Source organism: Schistocerca cancellata, chromosome 4 (assembly GCF_023864275.1).
Source record: "Schistocerca cancellata isolate TAMUIC-IGC-003103 chromosome 4, iqSchCanc2.1, whole genome shotgun sequence".
In the NCBI taxonomy this organism is placed as follows: Eukaryota; Metazoa; Arthropoda; class Insecta; order Orthoptera; family Acrididae; genus Schistocerca; species Schistocerca cancellata.
Genome location: NC_064629.1, coordinates 827,350,415 through 827,369,981, shown reverse-complemented (window position 1 = coordinate 827,369,981; position 19,567 = coordinate 827,350,415). Strand labels below are relative to the sequence as shown.

Genomic DNA, 19,567 nt, shown 5'->3' with positions numbered 1-19,567 from the left:
TGTACAGAGATCTTTAGACTAAGTAGCAAATCATTCATGTTAAAGAAAACTAAGTACCTCTGAAAATCATAACTGGTGCCCATTTGATTAAAATTAATGTAGAGATTCCTGTCAGAAATTAAATTATTCGAAAAATAAAAATTTTGTTTGAATTCTCTACATTTTGTATGCACTGTTATGTCATGTAACAAATGATATAAATTGTTCAGGACAAAGACACGTTACTGATATATAACAACCCCTCTTTATGTTGTTTATACAGTGCATATTAACATATAGATCAAGACAAGATTTGCTTTAGGCACTGCTGGCAGAAATTTCAGTGCAGCGATACTAAAGTGAGAGATTTTCCCCTTCTCATCACCCACAAGAGATGTAAGCCTCGTGAGACAGGAAATAAAACATAAAACATTTAAAGCACTTTTCTCAGGCATTGTCATTAGTTTAATCTACTTTTGAAAAGTTGATACTCCATGGAAATAGTGACTCCTCAAGGGAGAATTTAATGAAGTACAGTCTTGACTTTTGTCTATACTACATAAAACATGGGGCAAAATAATTCTCCCACAGTTCACTGTAATGTGGGTGAAGACATTTTAAGAGTATTTCCTTGCCACTGAACTTTTATGTGACACACAAAGTTAATCTCTACTGTCAATTGTTGGTATTTTCACTTTCAATAGAAAGAATGTATGGATTAAAATACCTTTATAAAAGTCTGTCTTTGTAACATCTGGACACATATCATCATGAGAAAGTTCTAACCATGTGCCTACAGGAATGAACATTCCTTATTCTCTGAGACAACTTTTTGTATCTAGGCAAACAATGACTGGCTTCCATGGCCCAAAGCAATGTAGTTTCTCAGGTCACAGATGGAAGGCTCAAAATTTTGGCACTTCAGACTTGTATTAAAACTGTACTAAATATCAGCCCAAAATAACAGAAAAAACTGAACATATTGTACGAACATCGGACACCAAAAACAGTGAAGGAATAATACTTGTACAAATATTTCCCTGTCTCACAATACTGAATCAAAAGTAGTGAGTTACAGAACACAATTTGTGGATGAATGGATGCTCTATCACTCTCAGATCAACCCACTGGTTGCAACGCTGAGTTGTCGTTATACACACTTAACAAGACATGGAAGAAAAGACTGGCAGGAAATATCGAAACACATAACTGTCAAATGGGAACAGAATACGAATGCCATACACTATTCCTGCCAATGTCACTAATATTTCTCTATTGTCTATGTACCCAAACCACAAAGCCTGAAGACTGCTCCACCTGTACAACTTGTTCCCAGGCACTGACATTTATCAGAACAACAGCATTACTACACAGACAATATCTGCAATTGTAGCATCATCAAGTCACAAATATCATGTATATTAAAGGCACCTTTTCCCTCCCCTTCCAAGTGGTTACATAACCACATTCAGTTACGTGAAAGAAGATACAAATAAGAACTTTCCAAACTGGTTTATTTCAAAACCATTCCAAAAAGTACCCAGACTTTTAACATTTGACACTAATTACAACTCGTTTCTATCACAGCCAATTTTTGGAATACTTGAAAGTTGATACAATCAAGTAAAATTATGTTCACTGTTACCTGTCACAGTACAGCATTTGAAACATTATAATTCAGTTACACTGCCCATACGATCTCTCGGGACAGATTATCCATGAAACATAATTACTATGCACAGGTAAGTCCAAGTTCAAAAATACTAAAAGCTTGTAGCATGCAGACTATTACCACAGTCATTCAAATTATTCCAAGGTACAAACATTTAAAGTTGCACATTTTACAAAACTTATATCTTCATGCTGCATAAAAAGTAATAATTTCAAGCAGTCTGTGTACACATTTGTGTGCAAGCATATGAATGTCTTCTCCAAGCCAGTAACTTTCTTTCCCATTCAAAATTCACAGCACTTCAACTGAATGCACACATGATCCCCTTTTATGCAGTAACAGCAATCTGATGGCTAGAAAACTCAGTCCATTATGTATCTTAACTGCTACAGTAAACATTCATAGTAGTGCAACTGTAGTGCAAGAGTAAATATGCTGTATCTATCATTCGTAAATATGCTGTATTTGCAATTGCAACCATTCACATTCATGCTACCATGTCAACATCATCAACAAATTTTTCACTAGGGTCGTGGTCAAAGTCATCATCCAAAGCATGATGATCCAGAGGACTTGGGATCTGTGGAGATGAAAACATTGGATCACCATTAACAGGGTGGTCATCTTCCATCAGATCTTCAACCTGTGACGCACTTAATGTAGCAGCTTCAGTAAGTACATCAGGAATCTGAAGACAACAAAACATGTAAGAATCAATCTGGTGACAAAATAGATTAAGTTATCATTTTTGTTAAATAAAATATACCCATATTATATACTTTATCAAAATTGGTTAACAAACACATTTTGTTGCTGGAAATTGTAACAAAACTCTTCAATGTCCTCATGGGAGCTGCCATAAATGTCATTAATATATAGCTGCCGACAAACAGGATTGTCAAGTAAAGCAGGCCATTTCTATATTACAATAATCAACTTTTAGCAATAACTATGATAACAGGCAACGTTGGAGCATTGTAAGTTAACACTATGATTCCAGCCTCTAAAATTGAGAAGTACCATATTTGTCTCTGGGAGAAACCGCTGTGTGTAGTGTGGAACAAGAAGCCATACACATTTCAAGCTCTACAGTAAATCTGAATAGCTTAACTTGCTCTAAATCTGTTACACCACAATAGCTTCTGCTTATTGCTGTTATTTTAATTGATGTGAATGGTATATTACAGCAGAAGAACCACCTAAAAATCACATCATTACTCTCTATTTTATACTAAATACAGCAGAACACTTCACACAGCTTGCTCAGTTTTATTCCCAATCTGAAGTACGGCAATAGCCTTAGCTGATTAAGTGCAGTTATTTTCATACAGAGGTACATCAGGGCAGTATATCCTAAACATAATGCTGTAGAAGCTCAACATTATCACAGAATGACAGCTGTTCCACACAGCACCCCACATTTCGACTCACTTATGTTCAGTTTTGAATCTTAGCCTGGTACAACTGGTACTTTGTAGAATAAATAATGGGTTTGCTGTCATTAAATCAATTAGTCACAGTACAGCTTCCCAACACAAAATATAGTTTTCCATGCACTGCTTCTATTTTGTTACTATGAAGAGAGATGACTAAGTTCATTGTCGTCAGTAAGTTTGATTAGTGAGGTATCTCATCAGAACAGTCAGGGGTGGAATACACAAATTCTGTGGCTTAACACTGCATTAAAATAGGACTACTCCAAGGCAGGTATTAAAATGCCAACTTAACATTTTTGTGAGTGGCTGTTTAGATCACTGTTTAATATTCCTCCATGAACAAAAATGTGGGAATTATGTAACGTTTAGAATTGAGCATACTTCCAACTAGATGAGGCTTTGTTCTTCAAATTTCTTGATCACTTCATCAAAAAATGAAGAGGGGCACTCAGTTGACTGTAAACTCACAGCTCGAATATCACATTTTTGCTGTTTTTCCCAACTTGAAGCCTCCTTCAGGAGGTAAAGCATGTGGAATGCATATGGACTATAAGAAGGGTGTTCAGAAGACGTTAAAAGTCAATTTCATAGACCCTACTATTGGCTGATGCTGCTTTAGGAGCCAATGCACTATCATGCAGAAGCAGAATGTCATGAAGGGGTTATCAGCATCTTTTACTGCAATAGGCAGCTGTACATTCAACAACAACTTGCAGAATTCTACTGCCCTCATCGCCCTTCTATCATGAAGAAAATAAATGAGTAATGCATACTTTGCATTAACTTTTGACTGAGACCATTTCCCCCTCTTCTTACAATTCATACTACTTCTCTCCTACTTCCTAAAATAGATTCAAATGGTTCCACTGCAAGTATTTTTAAGATATACCAAACAACCCACAATATGCAAGGAATTTTCAAAAAAATAGTGTGATTATTTCCGAACTTACACCCACCTCCAATGGACAGTCAGCAACAGCAAAAAATGAGTCACATTTAACAAGTTCTGAACAGCAATAATCTAGTGATTAATAACATTAAACAACAGACAGCACTTGTAAGGCTTTTTTCCAACAGGATCACAAAAAACTATACTATTTTTGAGTCTATTCAAACACTTCGGTGGCAGCCACAAATTGTACTCAAGAGTCTTTCGGGAGATCTGAGAATATGACAGAGATATTCATTCAACTGTGGTGGTAGAGGCTATAAGAGATGCAATGTGCATAATAGAGAGGTTTACTGGTAAAATTATGAGAGTGTATGTTCCAAGAAGTTAAACAACATCCATTGCCTGACAAAAAAAGTGAAGCACCCAGAAGAGGAGGGGGAAATGGAGTGAAACTTCATGAGCTGAGAGGTTATGTAATGTTATTGTGATAATTACAAAATTGAGTCAAATTTACAAAGAACTAGGCATTATGAGCCCACTTATCAGCAGGATGTTGCACCACCTCTGGTGTGGATGCACACACTGATTCAGTTAGGAAGGATGTCATAAAGGCATTTTATCTTCTCCTGAGGCAAACTGGCCCACAAACGTTGTAACTGGTCCTCGATATCCTAATTACTGGGATGAACTTTATGTCTGAGCAGCTTCCACATATATTCTATCGAGGACAGATCTGGGGATCTTGCTGGCTGTGTAAGTACCTCAGCATCACAGACAATTAGTAGAGACATGTGTCATGACTGTGTGAGCATTGTCCTGTCGAAAAAAATGTCAACACAATACTGTTGTGTGAGAAGTAACACACGAGGACGTAGTACTTCCATGATGCACCATTGAACTGTCAGTTCCCTTAAATATTACCAGCCTTTACCTGAAGTCTCACTCAATGGCTCTCCACATCATGATGCCAGGAGCAACACTGCTGAGTCTCTTTAAAGTATAAGAAGAATGGGGCCTCTCAAGAGATCGCTGTCACACCCGCTGATGATGGACACCTGTGGTAGTGCAAACTGGGATTCATCCCCGAACACAACGAAACACCATTCATCAGCAGTCCGCACTTCCTGGTTACACCACCACTCCAAACACAGTCATTTGTATTGCTGTGTTAATGACAAGTCATTTGTATTGCTGTGTTAATGACAAGTCATTTGTATTGCTGTGTTAATGACAGTCTATGCATGGGATGATAATTCCCTAGTCTGGTGGTTGCTAGTATCCAACAAATGGTGCATATGACACAGAATGTTGCATGGAGTCTATTACATGTTCTCAGAAGGCAGGAACAGATGTAAAGGGGTTATAATGGGTTTTGTGTACAATACAGTGAGCCTCCCTTCTGGCAGTCAGGTGTGGTCAGCCAAAACCTCAATGACAACTATTTCTGCTCCCGCATTCCCAAGTAGACAAAAATTGGGTCACTGTCACATACAAATGTTCCAGATATCTGGATACTGCACAGTCAACCAGCTGACCGAATGGAGACCCTTTCAAACTCCATCAGGTGATAATAATGCTGTCTCTCACGAGTTTGCCGCATCTCTGTATTCTTCACAGTGATTGCTCAACATCTGATACTGTTTGTGCCCCTTATATACCATACCAGGCCTGGTAACAACACTATACATGAAGGACACTAATGAATTCTGGAGGCCCTTCTACCCATCACAGAGAATTGCAACTCTACACACTTACACACCTGCTGACGATGTGTATACGTACAATGTTAACACTGACATCTGACCGTGTCTTTTTGGTGCTTCGCTATTGTTATCAGGCAGTGTACTACTTTTTCCTACAAACATTTCACAAAATGATCATGACATAAAAACTAGGTAAGTTCAAGATCCCCTTTCATGAATTCACCAGGAATGGGAGGACATTATAGTAGTACACAAAGTTCCATTCACCACACACAATACAGTGACTTGCAAAGTCTAGATATAGTTGTAGAAACAGTTCAGTCCATCACAACACCTTAATTAGCTTACAACATCTAGAGAAGGAAGTGTTACTCTGCTGGGTACCGGCAGCCACACAAGCCTGTATGAATTCCTACAATTCCAAATAAAAGTCTTTCTGCATGTCACAACCTCACTGTATAGGGGCAGTATTGTGCATCTCTGGTAGAAGTAGTAGTTGGAAGTGAAGAAAAATAAGCTGCAGTCAGTGAAACTTACTACCTGGTCATTACGTAGCTCCTTCCAACCACAGAGGCAAAATGTCTCTAGACAGGGCAATTTCCTTTTATGCATTGTTTCCTCCTCTAGGGAGAAGACTGGCCAGTATTTTGTATTTTTGCAACATATCTATGTCACATCTTAGGTGAATGTAAACAGTTTGCTTCCCACTTTGGCTATGAATCTGTCCATTATTTTAGGTGACAAGTCACAAAGTATCAAATGTTTATTTAATTTTCATCCACATATTCAACTTTTGATGCAGTTTTGGACAGGAGCATATAACTTGTTACTCAAAGTAATTTAACAAATCAGTTACTTTCATTCGACACAATTTCAAAACCTTTTATAAAAATTTTGATCGGTTTTGACCTACGCTGGCCATCACACAGCAAAAAGAGAAACAAAGAGAAAGAAAAATAAAGTACATTATATTCTGTCAATTATATGTGTAGAGGAATGCATTATCAAAAGTTACTTTTTGTACCTGTCAAATGAAAGCAGCAAATGGTGATCACAATATCCCACAATTCTTACTCATACTGAATAGAGCTCAAAAGTGAAGGCATTATATAGTGTGCATTTTACCCTCATTCCTTGTGAGTGCATATTCATCTAGGTGCAGAGATGTCAAAATTTATAGTATTAACCCTATTACATTACAAAAATTTCTTTTATTTTTAAAATTTCTTACGTATTTTAAAATTTTTGAACAAAATTAAATAGAGCTGTTATTGAACACTATAAAATACAAAACAATGTCTTATGGAAAAGATTACAAATGTTTTACAGTAAAAACTTTATACTGTACAGTATTTTACAAGATGTGAGATAGAATCTACAGTATAAATGTATAAGGGAAAAGATGAAGATAATTTAGCACTTGACGACCAGACAGCACTCATATTCTTGACACGGCCTCATACGCGATAGCCACACACTTGGGTGGAAAGCACTGGGCTCGGACATTACCAGACAGAGTACCGAAATGAGGAACATACAGACCACAGCAGATATTTCTGTTCAGCAGATGGAACTAACTCCCTTTAACAGACTTAGAGGACTTGTAGTGGGGATCAAGACGGTTAACTTCAGCATAAGAACTCATCTCCAGAAAATACCATTTTCCCACTACATCCAAAATACCACAATGCCTGTTGTTCTATGACTTCTGCTGCTTGTTGTCTGGGTCCACCAACAAGTAAGGCTCGATGTGTTAACCACTGCCATCAACACAGATACGATACATCTGTACCGTGTTCCAGTACACACTGTCATTGATCCCTGATCCTCCAGAACCTGCCTCAGCCATAACCTGTGCCAGTAGGGTTTCCTCAGAGGCCATGGGGTCTTGCAAATCAAGTATTTCATGTGACTCAACCGGTAGCAGTCTAGCGGGTTCTTATTAGGAGAACACGCACACTAAGCAATTGGGCCACCATGACCCATACACTGCTGCCTAAATCATTGGTCAGACCACATGTGAAAAATGACATGGTGCACCACCATACTGAAACCACACGTTTTGATGCACATGCAGTGATACACCTTCCAAGAACCTATGGAGTATGCTGTCAAGGAATCACAAGTATGCAGCACCTGTGAGATGTGGTGGAAGAAGGTACGGCCCAATCACACATCCATTTAGGAACTCTGCCCAAACGCTGAAACAATATCATTCGTGAAATCTGTGAGAGCACACAGCATGCGAGTTTTTGTCAGCCAACACAGGAATGTTGTGATACTTGGTAACACCTGGTTAACTTGATTCTTCTGTGAGAAGGATCTGCTGGGGGAAGTCAGGCTCATCCACACAAAAGTTGCAAGAACCACCTGCAGAAGTGGGCTCACGATGCAAAATCCTGTGGCTGCAATGCCTGTACCTTCTGGTGGTGGTATGGGCGTAGCTCCTGCTCGTGCAGAACATGCCAGACAGTTTGGTGATCCACATTCAATCTACCTGCTACACATGTGGTACGTGTCACTACGTCCTCTTCCATTGTGTGGAGTAGTCTCTTCAAACTCCAGTGTATGGTGCTGCCTGGGAGCCGCACAGTTGGCCCTGCTGGTGATGAATGTATCCGTCTCCGAGGCCCGCTGGCACCTACACGGGACATCAGGTGATCAGTGAATGGTGTTCATATGACGGACGTTCCGAAAGTAAGTTTTGTCATTGTTTTTCATAGGGAAACTTTATGGCATCGTCAACTATACACTTTGCACTGTTTTTCGACTTAGTCACCACCGACTTTGAGACATTTGTTGTAGTGTGCAATCAGTTTGGAGAAACCACTCTGATAAAACTCAGTGGTGCCATGCAATGCACAGAATTGTCTCAGCAACTCTAGCAATATTGCTTTCATTCGTGGATGGTGAGGGACACCCACTTCGACCTTCATCCTCCACACTCTGCCTTCCTCCTCTGAACATGCAACACCACCAATCAACCATCTTGACAAGACACGACCTCTTCACTGTACACAGGCAGTCTGTAGGTGTTCATCGATGATGGACACACTAGTCCCACATGCTCATTCGTACCAGACAACAGCACACACTTCCACTGACAACCACAATGTCACGAACATGTCCATCTGCCATTGTGATGTGCATTTGTATAACCTCAGACACTGTGGTCTGCTGCTACTCTCCCTTCTTCGGCACTCTGTGCACATGTCATGTGATGCCTCTTCTGTCATTTAACCAGAAACAGACATGGATTCATATGGCATTTGTTTTTGTCACCTGGTGAACCATCTTCTCTTTCAAAAACAATGAAAAGGTTTACAATCATAGACATGAGTTTGTTTGATAAACTTAACCATCTTGGTACCCAGTACAAGTCATCAATGACTGTAAAGGGAATTTAGTTACACACTGTGCATTAAAAGTAAGCATCTGTGAAGAACTGGTTTTTTTTTTTTTTTTTATTATTAAGGAACTTATCCAGCTCCTGTCGTTTCTCAATTTAAATTTCAAACTTTTCAAAGACATCCAGTTACTTACTCTTATTTACAGCATGCTGAAGTTTAAGATGTTTGTTACTAGCCCAAATATTATGTCCTTCCTTTTCTGTATTTAGGCCCTGTGCAGTTCTCTTGGGATAAGAATGCTCTTCAAATCTGGTATCAGACAATCTGCGTGTCTAGCAGAAATAATTCTCATCACAGTTCTAGCATGATATTTTATACATTAAATTTTTCTCAAACATTCTGTTATACACAGAAAATACAACAAATCTGAATTTTGATATTATCTGTTGTTCTAAAGGCAATAGTGATTCTCTTCTTGTAGAACATATACAGACAGTGGATTAAAATTGTGAAAAGAAATAAAACAGATAATCTCCTTAACAAACAAAATGAGAGATCTCAACAGAAGCTTCCTTTAATATACATGATGAGCTGCAGAGCTGAAATTTTTACTAAGACAAGTATGTGTACCTTTCATCAGCTCTGTCCAGTTGTCTGGTGACATACGAGGCCTATCATCAACCTAGAGATGTGGTTGTGAGTTAGCACTGTGTCCAGTAATATGCGTGCTACCTGATGGTAAATTGCTAATACCTTACTTGTTTTCACTGTGTGTATGGGGGGGCGGGGGGGCTAAATATGTGGAGGGACGCAAAAACTCCACTAGATGAAGACACTTGCAAGGATAGACTATTGTAGAGAGCTGTATCAAATCTGTCTTTGGACAGGAGGCCACACCAACCACATACAAGAGTGCTGGAAACATACAAGAACACGTCTCTTTTGTCGTAGAAATGTTTTACAGTCCAAAGCTTTTATTGTAAAACATCTGATGAGTTACCAAATCATCTTAAGACACTGTTTTGTTTTTCAAACAATGGAAAATCCAGGATGGAATAATTACAAAACACACACACACACACACACACACACACACACACACACACACACACACACAGAGAGAGAGAGAGAGTCTCTGGCTGCCGAGGCCAGACTCAGGCCTCAGCAGCCAGACTCTGTGGTCGTGAGAGTGAGTGTGTGTGTGTGTGTGTGTGTGTGTGTGTGTGTGTGTGTGTGTGTGTGTGTGTGTGTGTGTGTGTGTGTGTGTGCGCGCGCACGCGCGCGCATATGTTGTTGATTTCCGATGAAGGCCTTTTTGGCCCAAGCTTACTTGTTTGACAGTCTTTTTCTTGCATCTATCTCCTGCGAGTCAGCACCTCTGCTATATGGTGAGTACTAATCAGTCCTTTCCAAATTATTTTGTATTTCATATAGTTCAAATAACTGCCTCATTTGATTTTGTTTAAATACTTTTAAAATATTAAATTAATTAAGGGAATTTCTGTAATGTAATAGTTGATACCGTAAATTTTGCCAACTCTGCACCTACACAATGTGCACACTCCCTCAAGGAATGGTGGTAAAATGCATACTGTATGACACTCTCACCCTAGTGCTCTATTCAGAGGTGTAGACAGAGTTTGAATTGTCCCCTTAAAAAAAGGGGGGGGGGGGGGGTAGATGTCATTAGTCTTGGTACACACTGAAAACCTCATGCCATACTATGGTAACACACCATTAGAGGAGCCAAAACAATATGGCACAGCCCATCTAACTTTCTCAATAGCCTGTTTTTGTTCCTCTAGCAGCATGCTACAGCAATTCCCATCCCCCTATTCTCTCTCTCTCTCTCTCTCTCTCTCTCTCTCTCTCTCTCTCTCTCTCTCTCTCTCTTCCTCTTTTTCCGTTGTGTGGTTTATGGCCATATTCCTTGTGCATGATTGGAACAGGAACAGGAAAACTTAGAAAGAGTTCCTATGAGTTTCTATTACACTTAATATCTGGACCCATTACCTCCCTGAAACATTGGTGAACTAGGAAATCTTGCTTATCCAATCTGAAAACAGTGATGATGACTTTAGTGCAGCGAAACGCATAGCAGCCTACTGAGATCTTGAATCATGCGATGGTATTAAATGCTAAACTGTTTTTGCACTGAGATGGATAGAAACAGACTGTTCCTATTTCACTCAATACAGAAATATAATCATCAAAATGTCTTTAGTTACTGGAAATAGCTCATAAGCACCATTCCATTAAATGTGAGCTCAATAACCCAACTTAACTTCACTAAAATTTATTTTCTAGTGGGCCTGCAGCATGCATGACGTCGAAGACAACGTATTTTTCTTTTTTTTTTTGTTCATGTTTCTGTTGCACTATTTATTTATTTACTCATACTGATAAAGTCACACAAACTCATTTCAGTGTTTTGCCATTATCAAGGGTACATGTGAAGATAGTACAACAGGTGCAATATTGTTCCTTATGTCTATGTTAGTCTATATCTATGTGCAGCACATTGTACTTACATCTTAGCTGATATGATGTGTTCCATACTGCATCTTGGAGCATAAATGTCAGTCGTCTTTTAGTTATGACAATGTTATTTACAGATACTTTTATTTGCATGGTATTGGTAAACTTATTTTTGACAGCTCTTTTTTTGACAGTCCTGGCTCCAGTGATGCTACATGTTTACAGTGGAATTTCTATTTTGGAGGTTAGTGATTAAGTTTAATTTTTCACAGATAAAAGTTTTATGCTTTTTATGCAAATGACAAATGTTCTGTTGTTTATGACAATCCCCCCCCCCCTTCTTTTATTATGTCAATAAAATTTTCAAGATATTTTTAAGTTTAAAATCTTTTTGCCCATTAAGGATGTCTTCTAGGCATTTTTCTGTATGTGTGTAATTTTTCTCCAAAATGGTTGTTGTTTGTCCTTTGGGTACTATTTGTAGGATTTTTTGGGCATTTTCAATATTTGATGCCTTATGTTTTTGGCTTTTTAAATGCAAGTAAAATGTGGATTGGTTGCTTTAGCAGTTTCTGCTGGTTCTTTAAATCTAAGTCTAAAATTCCTACCCATTTGTCTGATATAGAACTTACTCAAATCATTACAAGAAAGTTCATAGAGGCCTGAATTGTGATGATTGCAATAAATTTTATATCAGACAAACAAGTAGGAAACAAGTAGGAATTTCAGAATTTGGAAGAACATACATCAAACTGCGCAAGCAATCAATCCACATTTTATTTGAAAAAAGGTCCTAAGGAATTGTACACGAAGTACCTAAAGGACATACAATGAACATTTCGCAGGAAATGGAAATTTACACTCATACAGAAAATACCCAGAAGACATCCTTAATGAACAAATACTTTTTAAACATAAAAAATACCTTGAAATTTTTGTTGGAATTATAAAGGAAAAAGGTAAATTATCATGATAAACACAAAGCAACAGCACATTTATCATTTATGTAAAAACCACAAAACTCTATCTCTAAAAAATGAAACATGATCACTGACTTTCTGTGAAATAAATATTTCATTATAAACATACAGCATCATTGGAGCCGCCACTGTCAAAAATAATTTTATCAGGATAAGGCATATAAAAATATGTATAAATAATATGATCATAACATAACAGAAAGACAACCAACATTTATGTTCCAAGATGCAATACGGACCCCTTCACACCAGCTAAGATGTAAGCATAATGTGTCATATGTACACACAGACTAATATAGACGTAAGAAGCAATACTGTACCTACTGCACCACCTTCACAGGTACCCTTGATAATGGCAAAACAACAAACCGAGCTTGTCACATATCTTGTATCACTATGAGTAAGTACGTACATAAATAAGTAGTGCAACAGAAACCTGTAACACAAAATAAAAGTGTCATTTTAGTAAAATTATATAAAGAAAAGAATTAAATCCATTTCTTTTATATTAATGTTATGATCAGTTTACCTTTCGAAGGGGCTCTGTTGATGGATTGTTTTTAATGTAAGTTGCAATTACAGACTGTGTGGATGCAGGTTGCCAAGTAGTATCTGTTATTGGCAAACCATGGGATTTAGCCAACAGTTCCAGTTCCTGAAAGTGAAAGAACAATGTGAGATAAAGTAACCATTAAAGATCACCTGACAGAATCCAACAGTTAATCAGAGACACTTTAAAAATGTAATTTTTTGCTACAGTTCATTCCATGCCACAATTGCCTTTGATTCAGATTCATATTTTACAAACAATTGTTAGAACATTATTTTTCTCTCCTTTTTTAATTTTATCATGCATACAACAGCAGAAAAATCTGAATTAAATAGAGATACAAGTAAAGACTGAAGGATTCAGCATAATACTTGACTGATAAATTAGTAGTGTTGTTGAGATAACTTTTCTTTTATTCATGTTTGAGATGTTATTTTCTGAGGTATCAGTCATTATTTACTTTATAGTGAAAAATTTACTTCAGTCAATTCTCACAAAACTGTTCAGTGCTGCTTTCAACTGTCTTGTCAAGACAGTGTCAAGATGGTGGCCATGCTGGCCACAGAGTAACATCAGCTCTGAAAAAATATTATACTTGCAAGGTTAAGCGACACTGCAATACAACCGTCAGTGCTAAGAGTGAGTTAACGGGTAGTCTTCTATGGTGAGAGCTACTTGAATGTGATTGACCAGATGTAGGCCATAGTGTGGACTTTTAAAGTTAAAACTGAAAGCATCTGCTCAACAAAGCCATGTGGCTGTGAAAGCAGCCAGTAGCTCAGACTACGAAAGTGGTGTGGTGCGGCACCAGCGACAGCTGGGTGGTCTCTGCGGCATCAACGGTTTCATTGTGCCAGTGTGGACTGTCATTGCTGTTGGCACCCAGCCCTGGTGGTGTGACATGGCTGGCATGTGCCTTGCACAGGTGAGTGACTGTACAGACACAGTTCTCCATGGCCAACAATATGGAGTGTGGGCAAGGTCTAACAAAGGTGCACAGTACAGGCAAAATTTTTGGGGAAATCATTAAGGTCATTTGATAGAAAGTTTCTGGACCTAAGAAGGTAGCCGAGACAGAGGAAATGAGCGGAGATGGAACCTAGCATACGGAAAACCCTTCTCAGCAGGCATAACGTAGGCTTCAAAGCTATACCTGTGAAAGATTACCTGGTAGTACCCCATATAATTAAGTGTCAGGATTACAATCATGTTTCAAAGAAATCACTTGTGCTCACTGTGGGGAAGATAGTCACAAGAAAGTGGACTGTGGAAAGAGCAAACAGAGCCCAATGTGTATAGGTACTGTGATAGAGAGGAGGAAGATTGCATAATGCAAACTGTAATGACTGCACAACATATCAGGTGTCCTTAGACAGACTTATCCTATGCATCGATTATCAACAAGAGACTAATAGTACTTGATGACAGAGTATTACAGGATGAAAAGATAATTTGCTGAATACATAGGAGGCATAAATATCTGTCCAGGAGAAAGCAAAATACAGAGGAAGCATGAATTTTCTGGCAGAAAATTAAAAACAAAAATTATAATAAAGCTGCAGCTACTCAGACAGAGGAGAATCATTCAGAACTGAGCCATAAAAACAACTGGAGTTGGTATAGCATTTACCAACCTAGAAATGTGTGTTGTACATTGATAAAGGGCACAATAATACTCCAACAAATGAACATTCAGTACAATGAGATGTTGAGCACAACTAGTAAAGATGAAAAATATTGCAAAGCACAATCACAACCAAATATTGGTAAAGGAACAGAACCACCCACAAATATTGAGTTCAAAAGAAGAGATGCTGAGAAACCCAAAATTTCTGAGTCAACAGAATCAAGAGTTCATAACACAAATATTGAGGTGCAATAGACAGTGATGTACAACTTTAACTGAGAGAAAAATGGCCGTACACCCGCAACAAATCTACGAAGAATGCAAAGATGCACTTCGCCTTACCAGACTGGAACAACCTTAAAGCCTGTTAACAACACATATAATAAGAATTAAACACCCAAAAGGAATAATCTGTAGTGTTTCCTCTACATAGTGCTGCAGATTGTATCCAAATGGGATCAAAGAACCTACCTTCTGACAGATACAGATACCTTAAGCAGCAGTTTAAAGACAGCCTGCAGCAGGCAAAAATAGAGAGCTGGAATTGATTTCTTGCACAGAACCTACACCTTGATCCATGGGGTAAGCCATATAAAATCGGCTGCCAAACGATAAAATAAACAGATGGCAGCATGACAGAAAATGGCCAGCAATTTGTACAATTACTGATGGACACACCTTTTTGAGACAACACTGCAGAGGGCAAAGTTGATGAGCACAGAGAATAACAGAACAAAAGTAGGGAACCATTCTGTGTAGATGGGATAGTTTGTCCTTTTTCAGATGGGGAGGTGAGGAAAGAATCGTGAAACTGAAAAGGAATAAATCTTGATGGCATCCTTGCTGAAGCTCTACATGTCCTTATTATACACATAAGTTTACATTTGTGCCAACTATACGATGTCTATTTATTGCAGGAAAGAATACCATACATGTGAAAGAAAGCAAATTTCATTATCTTGAAAAAAGTGAAGACAAGGCTATGTTAGCTCCCAAGTCTAAAACACTGATTTGCCGTCTTGACATCTTGTAGAAAGTCTGGAGAAACTGTTATTTGGTAGACTACAAGAGAAAAACTCCTTCATGAAAGTAACTTGCTACAATATGGATTCAAAAGTGGAAAGTTAACAGAACATGCTGTAAATAAGGTACTAAAACGTACAAAAATGCTCTGCATAAATTTGTTGTAGCCACAATGGTGGACATCACTGGGGCATTCAATCATTCCAGCACTTTTTGACTGCCTGAAGAACATGAACTGCCCACATGCATCATACAAATGTTTTAAGAACTATTGTCAAAAGAGAGAATAATCCGTCATGCCCAGGAGAGACCACTACATAAGAAATTTCAAAGGGTAGTCCATAGGAATCCATAAGTGACTCTGTATTCTGGTATCTGGTACTTGATCAGGTGTTAGGAAACTACAGAATAACAAAGCAATCATAGTAGTGGCATATGCTGATGACCTGATGATACTTGTGAAGGGAAGCAACCTGAATGGATGTAATGTAGCCTTTCAACAATTACCTCAGCAGTCCCAAGAAGTTCTTCCACATGTGTCACACACAAATTTGCATTGTAAGATGACTAAACCTGATGCAGCTTCATTTTTTTAAATGATCAAGAATGACCTCAAATGGCAGCATTTTTGTTTTCCAATGATCTGAAAAATTTGATATTTGTTAGTAAGTTGTGTCCAACCACTGCACTGCATGGAACCAAAAATTCCAATCTCGCTATTATTGGATCAGGAAAAAGCTTTTTTGACAGATGAGGAAACTTCTCTTGTAGGAATTTACGGTATGCGCTTTTCATTTTGTGTGTGTGTGTGTGTGTGTGTGTGTGTGTGTGTGTGTGTGTGTGTGTGTGTGCGCGCACAAACACCATTTTCACACTACTGTCAATAAAACTTAGCTCCTTTAATTCTTTTATGAAGATGTCACCAATTAAGTTCATTTTGTACATCCAGCATTTGAAATGTATTAAATGATTTCCAATCAATATTTTAAGTCAGTCAAAACAAGATCCCACATATGCCGCAGAGTCTAACACTAAAGCCGCAACATTTTCATATTTAATGCTGCAGTCTTTCTTTTAGGGTATCTACTACGGCCCAGGCACAAGCAACATTTAAAAAGTTACAGGAAGCCAGATGAAGTTTCTGTTCTGATGCTGCAGTCATTGTCTGATATAAAGTGCAAATACACACCTTCCATTTTTCACACATGTGTTGTTGGCAATAATCACAATATCAACATACTCCACAGCATCTTTGATTTCTCCTTTCATTTTGTCACTATACTGTCTGACATGTTCTTGACGAAGTGTATCTGAACAGGGTATACAATGGGCAGTTGGCATATATTTATTCAAAACTAACCTAACTTCAACATTATCTTCTTGATGCAATAATTTACCAACAGCTGTATGTATTGTAGAAATTTATTTTATTTTATGAACTTCTATGTGCTACCAGTTTTAGCATTACATTGATCCCATCTTCAGGCCCCACTCGTCAAAGTCGTAAAATCGCTATATATGGTAGGAGCCATATAACTGGATCTGTGAATCAAATCATCCTGCAACAGCTCTTGGTGGCTTCCCCAATTCCTGGAAAGGAAATGCAGTTGGTATGACCTTGACTTCATAAGAAATAGAAAGCCCAAACAATGTAAAGGTGTAGAGGCCAGCAGTCGGGTGTTTGATAACAAATAACAGGATGAGCCAAGTAATGCTTTTTGTAGACCACAGTGATCAAGAACTGCCCACAAAGAGGAACAGAGCCACCCCTGTAGGTCACCAAACATCACTGCAAGGACAACACAGGCACACATAGTTGTGCATATGTCACAAGAAATACGTCAAAGAAGTGGTGGCCCCTGTGTCTGCCTGGAAACAGACATCCTGATGAGAAATGAAAAGTGTAAGAAACAATTTCCACATGAAGGAGTCACCTGGAGAAACTACCAACTGCAGCACATGTATGGTGTTCTGGTGGGATGGGAGCGGGTTCTGCAGCTTTGACACAATGAGCAGAGATGCTCCTCTTTGCCACACCACATGCAGGATCCCCGGTGATCTGTATAGTCTGCTTTAGAATGAGCATAAAAACGCTGTGGGAATGAAGGGAGCTGCCCCGGTGACCACTGGTGAGGTGTGACCAGAGGTTCGAATGCCATAGTGATGTCAGACAATGACAAATCACAAGAATGGTGCAACTTGGTGGTCATCCTACACCTGCAATGCAGGGGTGGAACACGTGGTGGCATAGTAACTGCTGCAAATTGTGGCCTTGTCATCAGTCATCCACTAACAGTCTGTGCAAGTTCGAATGACTGTGAGATTTCGAAAGACTGTGCAATGCACAAGATGTCCTCCACTATGAGTTATCCAGTTTCAGCACCACCGTAAAGACCTCAGGATCAAGTGCCAGCTGAGCCAGGACATCACAAATCAAGAGTGTGTGTATGAAGTCTTGCAGCCTTCATTGGCACAAGTGAAATCACATTTGCAGCTGAGACCTTGCAAAGCCAGTGACCCATGAGAGGGATGATTGCCAAGGCTGTTTATTCAAGCCTCGAGGCAACCGCATGATATCTCTCTGAATAACAATTAGTCAAAAGAGCAGTCCACCTCCTTACTGAGTGGTCAGTGCATCTGACTGCCATGCAGTGGGCCCGCATTCGATTCCTGTGCGGGTCTGAGATTTTCTCCACTCAGGGACTGGGTGTTGGGCTGTCCTCACCATCATTTCATCATCATCAACACGCAAGTCACCCATTGTGGCATCACCTGAAAAGAATTGCAGCTCAGTGGCTGAACTACCCCGGGTGGGATCTCCCAAAAATGACAATCACAGCACTGGATCATCCTTGACTTGAAACACCATGAAATGTTGGTTTCATCAATACATATGTATGTCCCAGTTCTCAGTAGCATCATGGAAAGGTGGATATGACAGAGGACAAATGGCAATGTTGACCGTGGGGGATGATGAGTTCTGGTGCAAGGTGGCCTTGTGCACTCTGAGTTGTCCCCCTGAAACTAAAGGAACTTTGGTAACAAGTCTATCTGAAGCTGCTGCAGAAGCACAAGCTATGTGCTGCTGCTCCAGGTGGAAAACCAATTTACGAGGGTTGACTGAAAAGTAATGCCTCCAATTTCATAACTCTTCAACAGTTGGCAGCATCGGTATGCGGCAGGTATTGGCTTGTTCTGTAGCCTCTTCTCTGCAGCTCCAGTTGGCAGGAAGCCTTAGCATTGAATGATTGTGTTGTTACAGTGTAAAGTATGGTACCCTACACAGACGGTCAGTCAATTTTATTTAAGCAATGTGCAGTCATTGAATTCTTGACAGCAGAAGGTGTCACCCCAAAGGAGATCCATCAGAGAATGAAAGCCGTTTACGGTGACTCGTTGACATGAGTACTGTGCATCGCTGGGTGAGTAAGTTTAAAGATGTTGACGTGGGAACATCTGACCTGCATGACAAAGAGTAGGATGTCCTGCGACAGCAACTACCAAGTTTCACAAGCAAAATGTCGACAGATTGACTCAGAATGATCGTCGTATCACTCAGAGAGAAATTGCAAGCACAACTGGCATTTCACAAGAATGTGTGGGTAACATTAATGCTTTGCTTGGCTATTGGAACATCTGTGCACAATGGTTACCCCGGATGCTGACTCCTGAAATGAAAGTGCACAGACTTGAAATTTGCCAGGAACTCCTCTCGTGTTATGAGAATGAAGATGCACAGTACTCACATCAACACAATCACCATAAACTGCTTTCATTCTCTGATGAATCTCCTTTGTGGTGACACCTCCTGCTGTCAAGAATTCAGTCACTCCACATTGCTTAAATCACACCGACTGACTGTCTGCGCAGGGTTCCA

General features: G+C 39.1%; 1 protein-coding gene across 2 annotated transcripts in view; it reads right to left on the bottom strand.

The window, feature by feature from the left end:
* Nucleotides 1-433: 433 nt before the first annotated feature.
* Nucleotides 434-19,567, bottom strand: part of LOC126184875 (microphthalmia-associated transcription factor) — a 402,286-nt gene continuing 383,152 nt past the window's right edge. For both annotated transcript variants that reach the window (XM_049927499.1, XM_049927498.1), the window contains exons 8-9: nucleotides 13,020-13,145; nucleotides 434-2,339 (exon numbers count right to left, since the gene is read on the bottom strand). In XM_049927499.1, coding sequence (XP_049783456.1) covers nucleotides 2,139-2,339; nucleotides 13,020-13,145 — 327 coding nt within the window. In that variant the 3' untranslated portion in view covers nucleotides 434-2,138. The remainder of the gene's footprint in view (nucleotides 2,340-13,019; nucleotides 13,146-19,567) is intronic.